The 18,588-nt window shown below is 40.6% G+C and overlaps 1 protein-coding gene across 1 annotated transcript; it reads left to right on the forward strand.

Annotated features, from left to right (window-relative positions):
• Positions 1-12,796: 12,796 nt before the first annotated feature.
• Positions 12,797-17,806, forward strand: LOC311007276 (visual system homeobox 2-like; the record flags this gene model as incomplete). The annotated part of the gene is made up of 5 exons (XM_084000399.1): positions 12,797-13,280; positions 13,927-14,017; positions 14,655-14,778; positions 16,415-16,595; positions 17,487-17,806. 5 exons carry the CDS (start codon positions 12,797-12,799, stop codon positions 17,804-17,806), a joined length of 1,200 nt encoding a protein of 399 aa, XP_083856525.1.
• Between the last annotated feature and the right edge of the window lie 782 nt (positions 17,807-18,588).

An 18,588-nucleotide genomic window follows, 5' to 3' on the forward strand; every position in this document is an offset into this window, starting at 1 on the left:
TCTTTTATGACACTCACCGTCACTACACACACTCACACACTGTAACTTCACTTAACACTGCAGCTTCACCGCTCATTCTTTAACCTCCTGCTCCATCAACACCTGCACAAAGCCGCTGCTCCACACCGCCTCCACCTGGACGATTCACTGCTGATGCAGCTTTCAAGTCTGGACCTCAACCCCCTTGAACAGTGGGCCGAGTTGGAAAATAAACTGGACAGGTCTCGTATAGGCTACATTCAAAGGAAAACCATTGGTTTGAGAAGCAGAAAGCACATTAGTGTTGAAGTTTTCAGCAAATACATTGACACTATAGAAGTCACCAACATCAATACACCAACACATAAAAATAAAGGAGTAGGCTAGATCTTGGAAAACACAGATCACTTCACTTACCTTGAAGTATCATCCATCATGATGGAGGAACAATAAATACCGGATCAACAAAGCATGTACAACCTTCATAAAACTTATGGAAATCAAGCCAATACAATACTCAAACAAAACTCAGGATCTATTAAAGCTGTGTATTGTCGACGCTATATACAGCATAATATACTGTAGGATATAAACATATAAAAAAAACAAGGAAAAATTGGCTATATGTGGCCTAAATCAAATCAAAATCAAATAGGCTATATTATAGCCTAGTTTTTCTCCAGTGAAATGAAAGATAATTAATTAATCAAATCAAATCAATCAAATGTTCTAAGATTTCATATTACAGTATTATGTTCTTGACTATAATTTTGACATTGAAAGGACTATTGTGCATGTGATGGTATTTGATTTATGTCATGGCACATATCTTGATGGGCTAATAGTCACTCTGTGTAGCCTACTCTATTCTGTAAATGTTAAATCTGTATATGAAATTCTGAATTAAAGTAGCCTAGTTTCAAAGAACCATAGATAGATAGATAGATAGATAGATAGATAGATAGATAGATAGATAGATAGATAGATAGAGTGTAGTTGTAACATCTAACCACTAGGGGACTCCCCATGCTGCTTTATTTGAAGGTGTGACACAGCTGAATACCACTGGGGGTTTTGGTGCTTCTGCCAAGTGTAGCAGGGTGTTGAGTGGTTGGATGTGAAGGCTTGCAGGGATGAGGGTCAGAGGGGACCATGTGAAGGGTTTGGCACCCCGCTACGGTCCAGCAGAGAGAGTGCATTGTTCTGTGACCTAGATTTCTTGACCTGGAACTGCAAGGGAACAAAAAGGTCATAGCCAATGGACGCAACAACATGTCTTCACTCCCCACACTCAGTGGTCAGACCAACTGTCAGACTACATTTTATGACAATTAGCTTTGCCTCAAAATAAAAGTGTGGATTAGGTGAGACCAAAACCCAGACCTGGAATCAGCAGTTTAACATGTTTGTGTTCCTGGCTTCATCTTGTGTTGAACAGGTTGTGGAAACACAGTTCAGTCTGACTATTAATAAAACATCAAAGAGAGTTGATTTTTAGCATCAGTCTTATTATAATCTTCTCTTTCACAGATATTAGATGTTCCTATTTATGAAGGGTTTTTTGTTTTTGTTGTAAAAACCAATGTTAAGTTTCCTAGTTAAAGACACAGTCCCCACTCAGGTATTGAGCAATGATTCAGCAATTGAATTTCTTCCAAACAAAAAAGAAAAAACGATATCTTTCATTAAAAAAAAATCCCTCAATACACCTTTTTTCATTTGAAAAGACAAATAAAACAAACTACAGAATTAAAAAAAATTAATGTAAAATGGTATATATCTCAAAATAGATTAATGAATCACAGTCCCCTGAAGATAAAAACACAGAGTATAAAAACTGTATCTAATCTTTAATCTCCCATCTCCCATGTTCTTGCAGTTGCATCAACAGTGTGAGACGACTAACGTAGCTCTTCAAAATGATATTTAAATGACCCAGCGCTGCAAAATCGACGGTTTGGATTTTGGAAGAATTAACAACTAATTATAATTTAGAGTCACCATCCTATCTGACATGACAAAGTAAAACAACACCACATAATTCATTTAAGTGATGCTTGAAGTCACACTGATTATTAAGGCCAGAAACTTCTTTCCGTCAGAACGACAGCATCGTCATGTCTCTCAATAACAACTCATCCTGTCATTTCAGTCCCTGTTGTTCTTCGGTCAGTTTCCATCACTCCTCAGTCACCTGTCAACACACCTGACCCTCGTTATGTACACCTGCTCGATCACCATAGGAACAGCCTGACTTCCTGTTCCTCATCCCTGTCCTCTCAGGTAAATAAAACTCCTTCATTCATTCTTCTGTACTGCGATTTGATCCACTGGGATTCTTTTAAATTACTTTAACAAATACGTTTGGGTTGGACTGGATTAGCTGATGTGGGGGCTGATGTGTCTGTCTTTGACCCGCAGGTTCATTAGCATCTCAAACACATCCAGTGGCACCATCACATTCACGGGTGGGTCTCACAGAGGTCTCACTTGTCATTTCTCTTTGCTCATGAGCTCGTCTCAGTAGGAGGAGGAGGAGGAGGAGATAAATCTCATTCTCTTTTTCATCACGCTGACTTCATTCTTCACAGGTCTTTGATGGGACAGGGGAGCAAACCTGGGTGGAGTCTGGAGATTTACGGCCAACAGAAGTGTGCAGGCCATTAAAAACCCAGCGAGCTGCTAATGAACAGCCACAGCAATCACACAGAGAGGAGTACAGTATGTATAGAGCTCATCGATCCAGTGTCATCCTAAGGGACGGGTTAACCTGCGGTCTGTCCCTGCCACATCACAGGACAACAAAGATTCATCTTTATTTTTCTAATCAAAGCTCCTGTTTATGAAATTGGACATTTTATTGTGTTATAAAAAAAAAAAAATTAAAAAAATCTTACTTAGTGTAAGGAAACGCAGGTGTTGCAGTTATCAGAGCAAAGATCAGAGTTAGGATGGTGTCTGCAAAATGGCAACACCACCCCCTCCCCAAACACACACACACACACACACACACACACACACACACACACACACACACACACACACACACACACACACACACACACACACACACACACACACACACACACACACACACACACATACGCCAGCGTTACCCCTACACCCCCCCCCCAGGGTATTGACGTGCAGCCGTCGGCCCCAGCTGTTGCAGAGCGATGCAGAGCTCCAGACCGGGGCGTTCTGTCATCAGTGTGGTGGCGTCTCATGGGAGAGCTGAGACAAGTGCTGTAATTAGTAGAGAAACGAGGCCAGCAGCAAGCCAAGTGTTCCCACGGGGCCCCGGGGGGCCTCAGGGGGCCTCAGGGGGCATGGAGACGCGTGGCTAACCTGTGGGCCACTACCTGTGGCTCTGACTGCTGATCTGATCTCATCCTAGCTTGTTTGGAGCTTGAAATGTTTGGAGAAAGATGTGGAGAATAAGGAAACATTGCTGTAACAACGTAGGCCTATTTAATGGACATTTATGATGTCATAGTAGTAAATGCATCAGCTTCAGGGCCCTGTTATTGTTTAGGACTCAATTTCACACTGTCATGATTTCCACAGAGCTGAACTATTGTGTTTTTTCCTGTAATGTAATTTCACAGTTCCTGAAAGTAAATTCAGAAAAACGAGAAAAAAAAAATGTAGCACTAATTGTTAACATATTTGGCTCTCTAGAGTGGAAGGGGGATCATGTCTCTTAATGTAAACATGAGTACATTTTAGCTTGAAACTGGGCTTAGTTTATTCTATTGGCTGTTAAAATTTAGTAAAGCTCAAAGAAGCTGATTAATCAATTAGATAACTGACAATAAATCAATCACCAAACATGCATTTATTCCTTTATTAAGCAAAACTTTGAAGAGTTGCTGGTTGCTCCTCTTTAAATGTGATTTGCTGTTTTCCCTCTGTGTTTAATCTATGGGCTATGAGGAATTGTAACTGGCTTCTCTTACTATTTTGTGACATAGATGATTCAAAAATGAAAGTGTAGCAGCTTTTTGTCCATAGAAATCTTTGGTCACTTTTCTCATGAGGCACAAAGAACATTTTTTTATAAAACTCACCAATAGTTGTTTGCATACAATAATAACAAAATCACCTGTGTTTGTATCTCTGTGTTTGTATCTGTGTGTGTTGATGTGTGTTGATGTGTGTGTGTGATACTCCCCCTGTGTCTGCATGCGCTGGTGTGTGCAGGTGTATGACGGCTGCTTATGCTCCATCTGCGTCTGCTGCTGATGAGTAAAGCCATGAAATAGATCCAGCTGGAGATGTGCAGAGGAGACTGAGGCCTCCTGGGAAATCATCCACACCTCCAGCAGCACCGTGTCCACTTCTTTAGCACCCCAGAGAGCTATCAATAAGTGGGTAATTGAATTTTAAGCACAAACACTGTCATCAAATGAGCACTGGCGTCTATGTGTGTGTGTGTGTGTGTGTGTGTGTTGGGGGATGTTTAGCTGTATGAACATGGTGATGCTGTCCTCGGGTCCTCTGGGAGTTTGCACGGGAAGGATGAATGTTTAATCCATTAAATAACAATTACTGCCTGTAATGGTGCAGAGTGGCTGGTGGAGGGGGGAGGGGGGAGAGGGGAGAGGGGGGGGGCAACATGGCTGAACTGCTCACGTGCCGATGAGATTGGATCTTCATGACACACATCATCCTCACACACGCTCACACACATGTTCACCAGGACATATATGGACAAAATGAAGCAGCATCATTCATCCCTCACAGTGAGGAGAGGGCTTTACAACAGGTTTTGTCGTCTTTGTACAGTTTGGTTCGGTCATAGCTGCAGTACAAAGGAGATAAGGCAACGAAACAACTCTAACACACAAACTTACTTTTTACCCTAACCCTTTAAAATGTTAAATTTTGGCTGGAAATACAACAGCAAATGTTACTGACTGACTGAGTGATCATATTTCCATAATAGGTCAGATAATGCCCTTCAGTGGTGTTGTGCTGTGGACAGATCACAGACTGCTACACTTGATTACTCCCAGATTACTTTAAGGATAAATGATAAAATAATATCAAGAAAAGATAAAAACATCAGATTTTAATGGGAGTATTTATTATTATTATTTTTACAAGCATTGTTTGAGACCCATTGATTACATCATGATCACATGAACAAAATCTTAGACAGCACTACAACAACCTCACCTGATGTGACATTGAATTCACTTAATCATCTGATTTACAGTTTACAGGTTTGTAATTTAATGTATTCTCTGGAAATGAAATATGAAGACGATAAATGGAGGGACTGGTGCCGATCTATATTTCAACAGCTCCTCCAATCAACTTCAAACTCTGACTCTGACTGACCACGCACACCGCAGCGTGGAAAGTCTGTAAACTCTAGGGTTTATACATAAACACTGACTACTGAGGCCATAAAATACTTGTGTCAGCTTTTCAGCTAGGACGGGCGACACACTCACTCTCTCTTTGTGTTGTTGTGTTCATGACCAGGATGCAAGCTGCAGCCTGGATCACTGTAACACTTATTTTGATTTGATCGCACTCGTCAATATGATAAGAGACAGAGCTTTTGTTTTTCTCTGCCTTTGGTCCAGTTTGACTCCTGACCTCAGACGTCATAAACCTCTGGCTACATCTCTGCAGCCGGTCCAAGAGAACATGTATTAACTTATTAACTAAATGATGTATGACTGTTCAGGTCGCCCAGTGTCAAGGGATCTCTAATGTACAGATGTGTTTAATGAGCAGCTCAGTTAACTATTGTAACACCTGCACAGATTTGCTTTATTCATCAATACTCAACCCAAAATAAAACACCCTCTCCTGCATCTTTTACAGCATCTGTCACCTCTGTACAACAATATTCAAATGAGGGCCACTTGTTTGGAGTGAAAATTACACATAGTGTGTGAAATAAAAACATAGAAACTAAATTAAAAGACATCTGAACTCATTTGTTAACAATGTGCTAAAGGCAGCTTGACTTTAATAAAAGGTGTTGGCTCTCGTCTTGAGAGTCGGACGCGACCAGATGTTTGAAGAGATTACATTTCCGCTCCAACTGTAAATGAAGTATGTGGTCTGCATGGTAAAAATCATCCTCTGCAATTGGAGGCCGGGTATCAATCCCACGATTTGAAAGTACAGCACTAGGTATAACTCTACTATATGGTTGGACCATGTGCGGTTGTAATCACCGCTCACTGACTCCACCTGAGCCACCGCCACCATGATCGCTTTGGGAGGGTGGGGTGAATTCAGTCCCCACCAGAGATAATAATAATTCAGGAGAGGCAGGGATATGAAGACGAGATAGGGTCCTGGTGCCTGATATATCATGTGTCTGTTAATATAATGCACATTTCTGCTTCCTAAATTCAGTAAATTCAATGATATTATAATGTCATGTGATTTAACACTTTGTTTAAACTGTGATCTCATGGTTTGGTCTCCTGTGTTACGGGCAGTCGCCCAGCTGTCCATGGCTTCCTGGCTGCTTTGGAGGCTCCTGGGAGGCTGAGATGCACTTCCAATTTACTGAGCCTCAGCTCCATTATGGCAAGTGGACTGCATTTATTACATGTACCATTATCACTGAAGGAGGCAGAGGAATAACTAAACACAAGATGGAAAGACAGAAAGAGAAGCTATGAAACCTTAAATGTTCAATTTTGAGCATAAAAATATAATTTAGCAATGTGAAAGAATATTTTAGTGAAGATAATCGTTTTCTAAAATGATAAAGAGTATGTTGAATTATTATATTTTAATGCATTATCTTCTCATTGTCATAACATGTCCACACAATTTCTGACACCACAAAATAATATTTTTGAAAAAAGTGGTTCCTGGCTGCTATGCTGCATGTCAGAACAGCCAAAATATTTTTAAATCATCCAGGAGCGGCCTTGAATGGCACATGTTTTGTTTACTTGACGAAAATAAGTGTTTCCATTAAATTGCTGTGCAGTAAATCCCCTGATCTGAATCAAACATAAAACTATAAGACATATTTGGGGGATTAGGGGATTAGAAACATTTAAAGGCCTAAATGGATGGCTAAGAGCTCATGTCACAGTGTGTTTGCTCAGTGTTTGTGTGTTTTGGAGCGGTGACAGTTTGCTGAAAGTAGGAAATGGGGTAAGTGGGGTAATGTCCTGCACTGTATGTAGGCTACTTGTTTTGCACATAAAAACAGTCCCTGTGCAGGAAATATCAACATATGAGTCAGGAAAGTAATTTTTTGTTTTGTGACAAAGTGTGTGAGTTCACCCTCCCTTACACCCCACAAAGACACACACACACATGCATACACAGGACCCTGAACAGTGTGTGTCAATGTGATCGTTAGGTTGCACTTGTGATCCAAAACGAGTTTGCTAGCTAGTAGTTTTCTCATGCTGCTTACACAATGGCCTGTATATGGGAGCTGCCTGGTGGCATTGCTTAATTAGGCGAAGAGTTGATTCATTTGCGCTAATTGACAGCTAATTAAAGGAGTGAGGGCACATCGAATTGACGTTCCTCTGAGCTGCGAGGCCTTGACTGCAGGGGATGTTAGAGAGAGCGACTTATGAAATGAGCACCACCTGCCATTAGAAGTGGCCTCAAACATATGGACCCTTTTTCTATGTGTGTGTGTGTTTGTGTGTGTGTGCGTGTGTCCTTAAACAGCCCAACCTGTTGCTTGTGGTTCAGGGATTACTTTAGCTGTGAGAAAAAAAGAAAGTGAATCTGATAATATAAATAAGTTCAGTCCTGCAGTTTCCCTTTTAGCATCTTTCAGCTGATTGTTTTGGTTTTACGTCTTTGGCTCGGCATCACCATTCAACTTTATAAGGCGTGTTCATGAACCAATTAACACTGCTTGAAATAAATTTGTCATTTTTTTTTAAAACTGATGAATTTACTACTGTACAGATGTGTTTTCTTTTAGCGATACTCAGCAGACTGTTTTGCATTGTTGCAGATATCATGAATGAGTTGGCTTTTATGGCTGTTTTTTTTTATATACTACTACTGGGAAAACTGAAAAAAAATAATGATGCACTGATAACAGTGGGTGTCTATCCTTCGTTTCCAACATGTTGGCAGCTCTCCAGGTTTTGGGACGCTGTCACAGGATGTTAGTGGGTCTACAAGCTGTCTGGAGTTTTTGGGGCCAAACAGTAAAGATCCTGGGTGAGTCAACTCAAATCAAATCTCCTTTCCTGCAGGACGACGGCCATGATCTCTGCAGGAGACCAGGAATAGGCTGGTTTCATGTCTGCTGCTGCAGCCCATGTGAATTAAAAAAAAAAAGAAAGAAAGACAATTAGGGGCTTATTAGGGTCTCAGGGAGATGTACCTCACGGGGCGTCCGCTCGCCCGCTCGGCCCCAGCTCTGAGCCGCCGCCATGGCTCAAAACAGTCAGGGGCATTGTCTCACCTAATTACGCTGAAACCAGGGGCCCCCTTTTTGTGTTGCTACTGCCATGCCTGTCCGATTCCCTTCTCCTGCCTAACTGCTAGTCCCTATCCACTGTGGAAGTGTGCTAATTAGACAAGAAATGGGCCCGAGTAATTATGTCAATTCTCGTTACAAGTAACCACGATGAAGAATATTATTTTGTCAAGAAAGTTTCAGTGCTGGTGGGAGGAAGAGAGGAAGGAGGGGGCCCCCGCTCCCACATTTCCCAAAGTATTTTCCTCATTATGCCAATAACACATCTGCACATGCAACAGGGGAATGCGGCACACTCGGCAAGTCAGAGACCCCGACAAACTTCAGAGCATAAATAGATGCACTCATACAGAAATGGAGACTATAGAACGGCAATAGCATGAAATTATTGCCCTAATTAATGCTTTGTGCCCACAGAGCAAACTGTTGAATCACCAGTGGCACATTGTTAGGATTGTGAGAGCCTTTTGTTTCTTCACCTTAATAGGATGTTTTGATCAACGGTTAGATGGTGACCCAGCTCTTCTTCTTAAACCCCGAGCTCTGGGAAACGCAATTAGCTAGATTAGAGGAGCCATTTGTGGAGCCTCAAACAAAGACAGAGATAGATCAGACAGAACGAGCTGACAATGGCTCACAAACTCCACCAGAATATGACCGAGCCAGACTCTCCTATCCTTAAAGGTTTATTTTCATTGAAAAGCTGAATTTATTAATTATCATTTAGCTATTTAAAGATGTGTTGAATAATGTTTTTATACAACAGACTCATATCCACTAAGTCAAAGGGTGCAGGTTGTTCTGTAATCTGTAATCAATATTTGTCAAGTGCAGTTGATGTTGTTTTTCTTAATTGATCAGGAAGTCATGAAGTCTTATTTTCCAGGCCTGGAAGACAGTCAATAAAATTGTTGAAGGTTCTGGAAAAGTGATGGAATTTTATTTTTGTTGTAAATGCAATATCACAAAGGTTGTTTTTTTTTCATTATCTTTCATATAATGTTATGATGTGATGAATTTCACATGCACAATGAGTTTGAATGAACTGGAATAATGAAGGAGTAGGTGTTCACCTGGATGTTCAAGCCATGATGGTTGCTACTGGTTATGTTAAATAATTTTAAAGAAAAGATGTCTTAGACTATTGAAAACATCACATCCATTGGGGCAAGATGTATTTTGTGGTAAAGCCCCTTTTTGGAGCAGATGATACAATGTGAATTGTGCATTGTGTGTTTCCCCCGGTGCTTGATTCTTTCTGTAAGGGGCAATGACAGTGACGGATGGCTTCAGTATTTGAAGTGAAAACTAAAATAACCAACAATTACAGTATGGAAACATTTCTGTGTAATTTTGATCGAAAATGCAAATGGAAATAAAAACATAAATTCAAACAATTGAATAACTGACACGTAAAATGTAATTAGAAAGTGAATGAATAAGGAAATAAAGCAGATACTATATCAATACATTTGACATTTTATAAGTAAATGTCTAAATTTTTCACATTATTATTGGTGATGGCGGTGCAGTGGAACATTTATTTATGTATTTATCAGGTCATTTATTTCTTAGATTTTGATTTTGTCAGTTTCTGTCCTCCATACTGTTCATGTTCCCAGAAGTCATGGAAATGATACTGGGCTTTAGGACTGTGGGACAAAAGAATAGACCTGGTGAATAAGGCAAAAGGAAATATAGTTTACAGACTGCTACAGTTCTCATGTTTAGACATTACACTGTTTCTTTAAAAAAAAAAAAACTGGCATCATTTATTTCAACCTATATTACAAGTTACTTTGGTAGGCTACAATAATTACAACCAGATTGAAAGAGGTTTTTTTTATAAAAGCACATCACAATTTACAGAGGATTATTATTTATAACTTCACCAAATCAAAAAGAATAAAAGACTGATGGATAATTATGGTAAATAGTTTTTACTCGCTTACAAAGAGTCTTCCCTGATTCTCACTCTCAGTTTTACTCCTCTCTTCTTGTGGCTGATCCCAGACCTGTGGAGCTGGAGCTGGAATTAAGATGAGATGAGATGTACAGTATGATGCAGAAATTGGTTTCAGCTGCATCCTAATCTAAGATGAAGGATATGATTGGTGGAAGTAATCGGCACGTGTGTGTGTGTGTGTGTGTGTGTGTGTGTGTGTGTGTGTGTGTGTGTGTGTGTGTGTGTGTGTGTGTGTGTGTGTGCTGTAGAAACCTCATTAGCATAGCTATTGGTATGGCATTGATCTCTTCATTCACCTCTAATGAAATGTCTCTAATAGCTTCTCATGAGATGCTGAGGGTAATTTCAGCCTCTCTAGGTCTTTGTAACATCTGGACCATTTGACTTTGAAGATTTGATTTTCACACTGACTTCTTGTGAAATAAATAAAGACTAAATTATCCAGAAACCAATCCCGAACTAAACGTTAGAGACTAGGGAGACTAAAAAATGATAATAAAACGTGATATCTCAGCGGACGCACGAGAACAACAGAGCACTGATGCCACTGTTGCCACATCTCCTGATCCCAGGTCAGATTACAAAGCAGCAGTGAATCTGGTGTGGGTTTGACCGCCACTGACAGCCTGACGCACGGGCACCAAACGGTCCCACGGGGAGAAACCTCTTCCTTTATTTATTCATCACCACATGTCCCATTGATAAAATAATAATAAAAAAAACCCTATCTGCGCTTCCATCGTGCGCGTCCGCTCATCTCCATAAACTCTCATCCTCTCTCTCCGTAATTATCCACCCAGCTGTCCGAAAGCGTGCCGCAAATGATCCGCTAACGATAATTGAAGGTGCGCAATAATTGAATAATGGCTGATTAGTGAGGATTAAAGTCGTGAAGACGGACGGGAAGATGAGGATCTTTTCGCTTCATTTCACATTTCAGTGCTGTTTGAATCTGGATAAATGAGTGTGAGGAGAAGCTGCAGGTAATTTCCCCCGGCGGATCCAAAAGTCTCTGCTCTCACTTTCACAGAAACACTTTCAGTCTTAGTCACAGCTTTTCTTTTTTTCCCTTTCTGATACCAAACCTCAAGTATAAAAAAACAAACAAACAGCTGAGCCTCAGGAGGTAAATAAATCTGCTGCTATTGTGCACTGGCATTTGCTCCCTGTTTTTTTTTTTTTTTTTTTGTCTGGTATTTAATTGCCACCCTGGTGTGTCCTAAATACCCCGAACTGGGACATTGTATTCTTTATCATGTGACCCGTCAAAGAATAAACAAAGCTTAATAACCTATCAACAGATGCGCAGACAGCTACCAACCAAAGACATGAGGCCGGGATATGCAAATCACACTGAGTGAGTTATATATGGGACGTTGGGGATGGAGCTACCGGATCAATCAGTGTGTTGTCTTTCTAATAACAAGCTGAATTGATCAATTAACTGTCAGAGAAATTGTTTATACGCATTTATTTAAATGTAATCATTTAATTTTCTATTAGGCCAATATTTATGTTTTCTCTTGCTTGTGAGCAGACATGAGTGTTGTGTTATTGGCATATTTAATGGGAAATAATTAAGTAGAATAATGAAAATAATTTTGCAGTGACTCCCCATTTTAATGGTAACTCACTATTTTATCTTTAAAAAAACAGCTTTGCACTGGACTGAGCTGCATTATTTGCTCTTTGCCTCTGATTTTTGTCTTCCATTTTTGGGACCTATAGCTATATTACTACTATTTTCACACTCACGCCTCTCACTTTGGACAAATCAAGCTGGTTTTCCCTCGACTTGAAGCTTCATCGAGTCTGTTTGGATTAGATCATCAGCAACAAGAACACGAAGAGTTAGTGAAAGTAAAATCCCTGATCCTCTTTTCTGGCTTATATAGGTTACGAGCTATGATGATTAAAAAAATATATAAAATGAAATAGAAATAAGAACTACTTTTGCCTTCTCCACTCTCAGTTCAAGTCAAAACTTTATTTTCCTAGATTCGATATGGTATCAAATTTATCTTTTTATGTAAAACAAAAAAAACAATGAGTATGACCGTGGTGATTGACACCATCTGTAAGAGATGACATCACTTATTAGCCCATTCGTCAGGGACTTCGACAGACTCCATCCACAGCCTCACAGTTTCTAAAATATAGTCAGGCTGTTCTGTCACACGTAATTACCACATATTTGCTTTGTGTTTGGATAAAGCTCATTGGGGCTGATGGAAACTTCAGTGTGCTGTCTCCTCTCCTGTGATTGGCTGACGCCTGTTGCCTGTTGGATAAAAAGCAGAGGAGAGGGGCAGCGTGATGAGGAGGAGCAGCACCACTCCGCTCATTGCACCAGGGACTCCGGAGTGAAAAACAAAAAAAGAAAAGAAAAGTGCACTTTCACAACCATGACAGGGAAGGAGGGAGTTGTGCTTTCAGACACTGAGAATAACCAGAAACCAGCTTCTCAAACCAGCGTGAACCACGGGGGATCCCAGCAGCAGCAGCAGCAGCAGCAGCAGCAGCAGCCGCAGCAGCAGCCGCCTCCTGTCTGGAAGATGGCCCCCACGGTGCACCGGCGCACCGGCTTCGGGATCCAGGAGCTGCTCGGCCTCAACAAGGAGCCTCCGGCGGCGCCGCGGCGGCCGCTGGAGGCTCTGCCGCACAGGGCGCACGTCCTGGCTGCCAGGTCGGCGCTCGGTCACGGCGGGCTAGGAGTCGGGGTCGGGGTCGGCATGGGTCTGCTGGGACCGGAGGGAATACACTCGTTTTACAGTCAGCCTGCTTTTCTGGAGGTGCTGTCAGAGGCGCAAAACGCGGCGCACCTGCAGCCGCTGCACAGAGCGGCGCACATGGAGGCGCAGATGGAGGCGCAGCACTCCGCCAGCTCCGGTGAGTGTCTGAAACAAGATGCTGCTGCTGTACATCTGGTTAACACATGCACAATGTAATGTTTCTGATGAAAATTAAAATCAAAGTTCATTTAGATCACATTTTTGGTTTATTTATCCAGCTATAGTGAGAGTAATTACCTGCGCCACAGAAGGAGAAAAGGAGCACAAGTGTCAAAGGTTTCGCGCGCTGCGACTGAGCAACAAAAACGAAAATAGACTGAAAGATTCTTTGAATGAATACTTTGATACTTTGAAAAAAACACACGGAATCTACAGGCCTTTGTCGTTTTGTTTTTCAATGCATCAAAAAGGGGGAAATACTGGGAACCGCGTGTTGGGATTAAAATAATTTGACAATTTAAACTCAATTTTTCCTATTCATTTTTTCTTTTCTACTTTCTTTTTCTTTTCTTTTCAGGCTTCAGAATTAAGAAATAATTTATTTGACACCAGGGAGAATTATTTTTTTTAAAGACAGGCCTAATGAAAAAAAAAAAAAAAGACATGTATTTGTTATTATCGTTGTTATTTATTATTATTATAATATTAATATTGTTATTATTATGCTTGTAGTAGTAGTAGTAATAGCCTAATAATAATAATTATTATTACTTGAGGTTGATGAGTGATGTGTTTCCTCACAGATTCTGATGACATGAGTTTCTCCTCCGGGGACCAGAAATTCTGTAAATCATCCATGAGTCAGAGCAAGAAAAGAAAGAAACGACGACACAGGTAAAGACAACAGACATACAGCATTAAACCCGGTAAAGACAAGAGAGAGACATTCAGAAATATGTCTGAATTTTATTTTTTACATCGATGATGGGATCTGCTGTAGCTACTAGGCCGTGTTTCAAAGCAGGCCGCTTTCGTTTGGTGTCAGTGATGAAATCCCAACGAAAAAAACACCATAATTTCACCTCTGTGTGTGTAATGTGTGTTAGGGGTTAATATGGTGTTTGTATTTAATATGAAAGCAGAGCAAAATTCCTCTTTCCCTCTAAAATAACCATGATCAGCTGTGGTTTAAAAATAAACACATTTTTTGTTAGAAATAAAAATCAAATCACCTGTTAATGTTTTGTACACTTTGGTATAGAAATGGAAAAATAGACATTGATTTTTCTTATTTTAATTTTTTTTTTATTGTTTCATGAGGTAAAAAAAAAAAAAAAGAAGAAGAACATTTTTTTTCTTATTTTACCTGATCTTGATTTGGATAATCTAGTGATTATTCTATTTCATTGTTTCATAAGATTTTCAGATTTAGCCTCATTTATTTGACAAATAATAGACAAACATGGAAGAAAATAAAATGTATAGGTTCATAACATTTATTCTCATGTGCTCCATTTTCCTTGGTGTGCAGAACCATCTTCACTTCCTATCAGCTGGAGGAGCTGGAGAAAGCATTTAATGACGCTCACTACCCTGATGTGTACGCCCGAGAAATGCTCTCAATGAAGACCGAGCTACCTGAGGACAGAATCCAGGTGTGTGTCCATGTCTGTGCAGATGTGTCCAGTCAGAGCAGAGTGTTAAATTTACCTAGTTTTTCTAATATTTCACATTCTGAAGATGCTGTAATTGTCTTGTTTTAAGACTTATATAGGCTTAGCCAAATAATCTAGGTATGTTCTGCATAGATAGATAGATAGATAGATAGATAGATAGATAGATAGATAGATAGATAGATAGATAGATAGATAGATAGATAGTATTCAGGCAAACAGAGTGGGGTCATCTGCTCCATCATCATCCTCACAAACTCTCCCCAGCTCCCACATTAGCAGCCAATTCAACCTCTCAGTGTAATTAGTTAATTGAGGAGAACTTATCACCTCTCTCCCTGCGAGCGGCGGGCCACAGCGCTGAAAATGAAATGATAACTACACGGAAATTAATTAGCAGAGGTCAGCGGCTGAGCGGAGGCTCTGCCTGGCTGTTATGAGCATTTTAATTTCCCGTGATATTTGAGCTCCTGTCCCCCATCGATTGGCCCTGGAAATTAACTTATTTTTCAATCAGCCTCTTTGCCCCCGGGGTCACCTCTTGCAGGAAGCACTTCACACACACACACACACACACACACACACACGCATGCACGCACACACATACACACTCACACCGTCGCTGTCAAAAAGCATGATTGCTCATCTGAGGCCCATCTTTTTATGAGATGGAGGTTATCATCAGATCTACCTGAATAGCTTTCCCGGCTCGGCTTTGATCGTTTTTAATTCCAGGTCTGAAAAAGACGCACACACAGACACACACAGATTCACACAGACACACACACACACACATCATCCCTACAATCTCATCCGGCCATTTTAGGATGCTGTTTTTCTCCCCCTGTTTTCCTCATCCATATTCACAAGCTTGCTGAGGCTATTACAAAGTCTGGATGGTGGAAATCAATTTAGGCAGAGGGAGGATAATGCACGAGCGCACACACACACACACACACACACACACACACACACACACACACACACACACACACACACACACACACACACACACACACACACACACACACACACACTCACACAAGTGACAAAAGGCGACATTCTACTGATGAAGTGAACAATGGGAGTAAAATAGCAATATCACACACTGAATTTGGAGGCCAGTGTTGTAGACCTGTGGTCGTCATCACACAGTTTTTACATCTGGGGCTCCATAATGCATCTGTATTAAGGGATGGAGGCAAAAACATTCAAGAGCAAGATTATTTTCACAACCAGTGCCTAAAACAAGAGCTTTTGTTGTTTTAAATCTCCAGCAGATGTCATTGTTTTACTGGTCCTGCATTTATACAGAGAAGCAGTGATGACAGGTTGATGCCAAGATTTTGTAAAAGATAGAGTTATAACCAATGGTTTGAGAAGGCAGATATCAAAGGTCCCCTCCATATTTTATGGCAAATACTGTAAGGATATAAATAACAATGAGCAAAACACATTTAAATGTGACCATCAGTGTGACAGAAGACAGATCATGAATGTTTTGGTTGACACATTATTTGCACAGATTTAATCTAATACAGGGAAATTACATCATTCATAAAATCTTGTTTTATCTAATTTGACCTTATCTTACGTGCTGTGCCGGTTGTTTGTGCAGGTGTGGTTTCAGAACCGCAGAGCCAAGTGGAGGAAGAGGGAGAAGTGCTGGGGTCGCAGCAGTGTGATGGCAGAGTACGGCCTGTACGGCGCCATGGTCCGTCACTCCATCCCCCTGCCCGAGTCCATCCTCAAGTCGGCCAAGGACGGAGTCACAGAATCGTACGCTCCGTGGTTACTGGGTGAGTCGCTGCAGAATCATCCTGTTGTGTTATGTGTCACAGTGAGATAAGATAAGATAAGAAAAAAATAGATAAGATAAGATAAGATGTACTTTTATTGATTGATGGAGTAGCACAGCACAAGGTTAAATGTAATGATAATCACACAAATTGAAAGTACATATATGTACATATAGGCCTACAAATATAATCCAAGTTTCTTGTACATGTGCAAATATAAAAATATAAATGAGGAATTGAGTGGTTATTTCAGTTTGTCCTGGTTCTGTTGTAGTAAACAGATTACCATGACTGAGTGGGACATGTGAATAAAACAGAGCCGTTTTCCCACTGTGACCACTCTGCTGAGATAATGATATTCATGAGAATCATCCTGAAAGTCCAACATGTTGGATGTTTTTTAAAGGAGCAGAAAAATCTTAAAATGAATAAAAAAGTTAACTCAAAATGAATTCCCCTGTGACTTCTGACTGAAACCAGTAAAAATCGAACTTCAGGGAACAGATGAATCCTGACAACAGGAAGTGGGAGCTTAGCCCTGCTCAGGTTAGGAGCCAATAAAAGTGTCGGCGTGTCAATAAGAGGCAGCGGTCGATACAGTGATAATCCTACTCCATCAGGTCAGATTAGACCAAATCTCCTCTCTCACCTCATGTCAATTGATTAGTTCAGATCAATGAGATGACTCTAATTGAATAAGATGTGTCTTCCACCCATCCTTCCTCTGCCTATAGTTATTCTCTCTTTTTAGTGTCAAATACCTCATTAATAGACAAGATTTCATACTAGCAATAGTTACATTCCTTTTTAATGTTTTTTTTTTTTCATTTTAGCCATTAAAACACTTAAATCTTATTCTGAACGACATCTCATCCTGTCTCTTCCTCACAGGTATGCACAAGAAGTCGGTGGAAACCACACACACCTATCCAGGCAAAACCAGCTGCACACCCCCATCACCGGTACAGGAGAAACCAATCGACAGAGAGATGGAGGAAGAGAAAGAGAAGGAGACAGAGAGGAAGGACACAAACTCCCCGATTTCTAAAGAGGAGCTGAGAGAGAACAGTATCGCTGCGCTGCGGGCGAAGGCGCAGGAGCACAGCGCCAAGATGCTCGGGACAGTTTCAAACGGCACAAACGGCCGCTTGACGCACAAAGAGGAAGCTGAGGATGAGCAGGAAACAGTGGAGGAGGAGAAGAGAAACTGAAAAAGGCTGCCAGGTTCAGCCTGATGGTGAAATACCTGCAAAGAGTTTGCAAACACAGCTTCTTAAAGGCAGAGGACTTCTTTAACTGGCTGAGCTGAGGGGGGAAGCAACATGGAGCCAGCTATAAACTTATTAAATAAGCCACTGCACTTATACTGTTGATCAAACCTGCAGCTCAAATGTTTAAATGGGAGGAAAAGACTTTTCTCTGCTCAGGTTTCCCTGTGGTTTGGGAGAAAAAGGCTTATTTGGCTCCATTTAACTCATACAAATGTTTGTACAGGTCACAAAAACTGCACATCACAGTTTCAGTGACGCTGTAAAAGACAGAAGGAGCTTAAACACTCTGACGTTTTAGGAAAATGTTCTCACACAGAGCTGGATTTACATATACATATATTTATTTTCTTTATAACATATCTTTAACCTCACAGTTCTGTGACATGGCAGCTTGTATTTAACTTTGGTTGAAGATCTTTTATCAGTGAACATGTTTGAGGGCTTCACTGGGAGCTGACTGTGACCTCTGACCTCCTGTGATGACCAATTTCAGCCGGGGAAAATGAAAAAACACGGTTAAACCTGACAGTCTTCATTTTATTTCAACTATTTCAATAATTGTGATGTAAATACAAAAAAATATTGTCCAATAGTTAATACTGTACAATTATGTAAAGTTCACATTAACTATCTGTTTGTCTTTGTATAAATGTAACTGTAGCTCTATTAAAAGTTACTATTTAAAGTGCACCTCCACTCAGATATGTGTTTTGCTTGTTCAA

Source organism: Trachurus trachurus (genome assembly GCF_905171665.1).
Source record: "Trachurus trachurus genome assembly, chromosome: 24".
Lineage (NCBI taxonomy): Eukaryota > Metazoa > Chordata > Actinopteri > Carangiformes > Carangidae > Trachurus > Trachurus trachurus.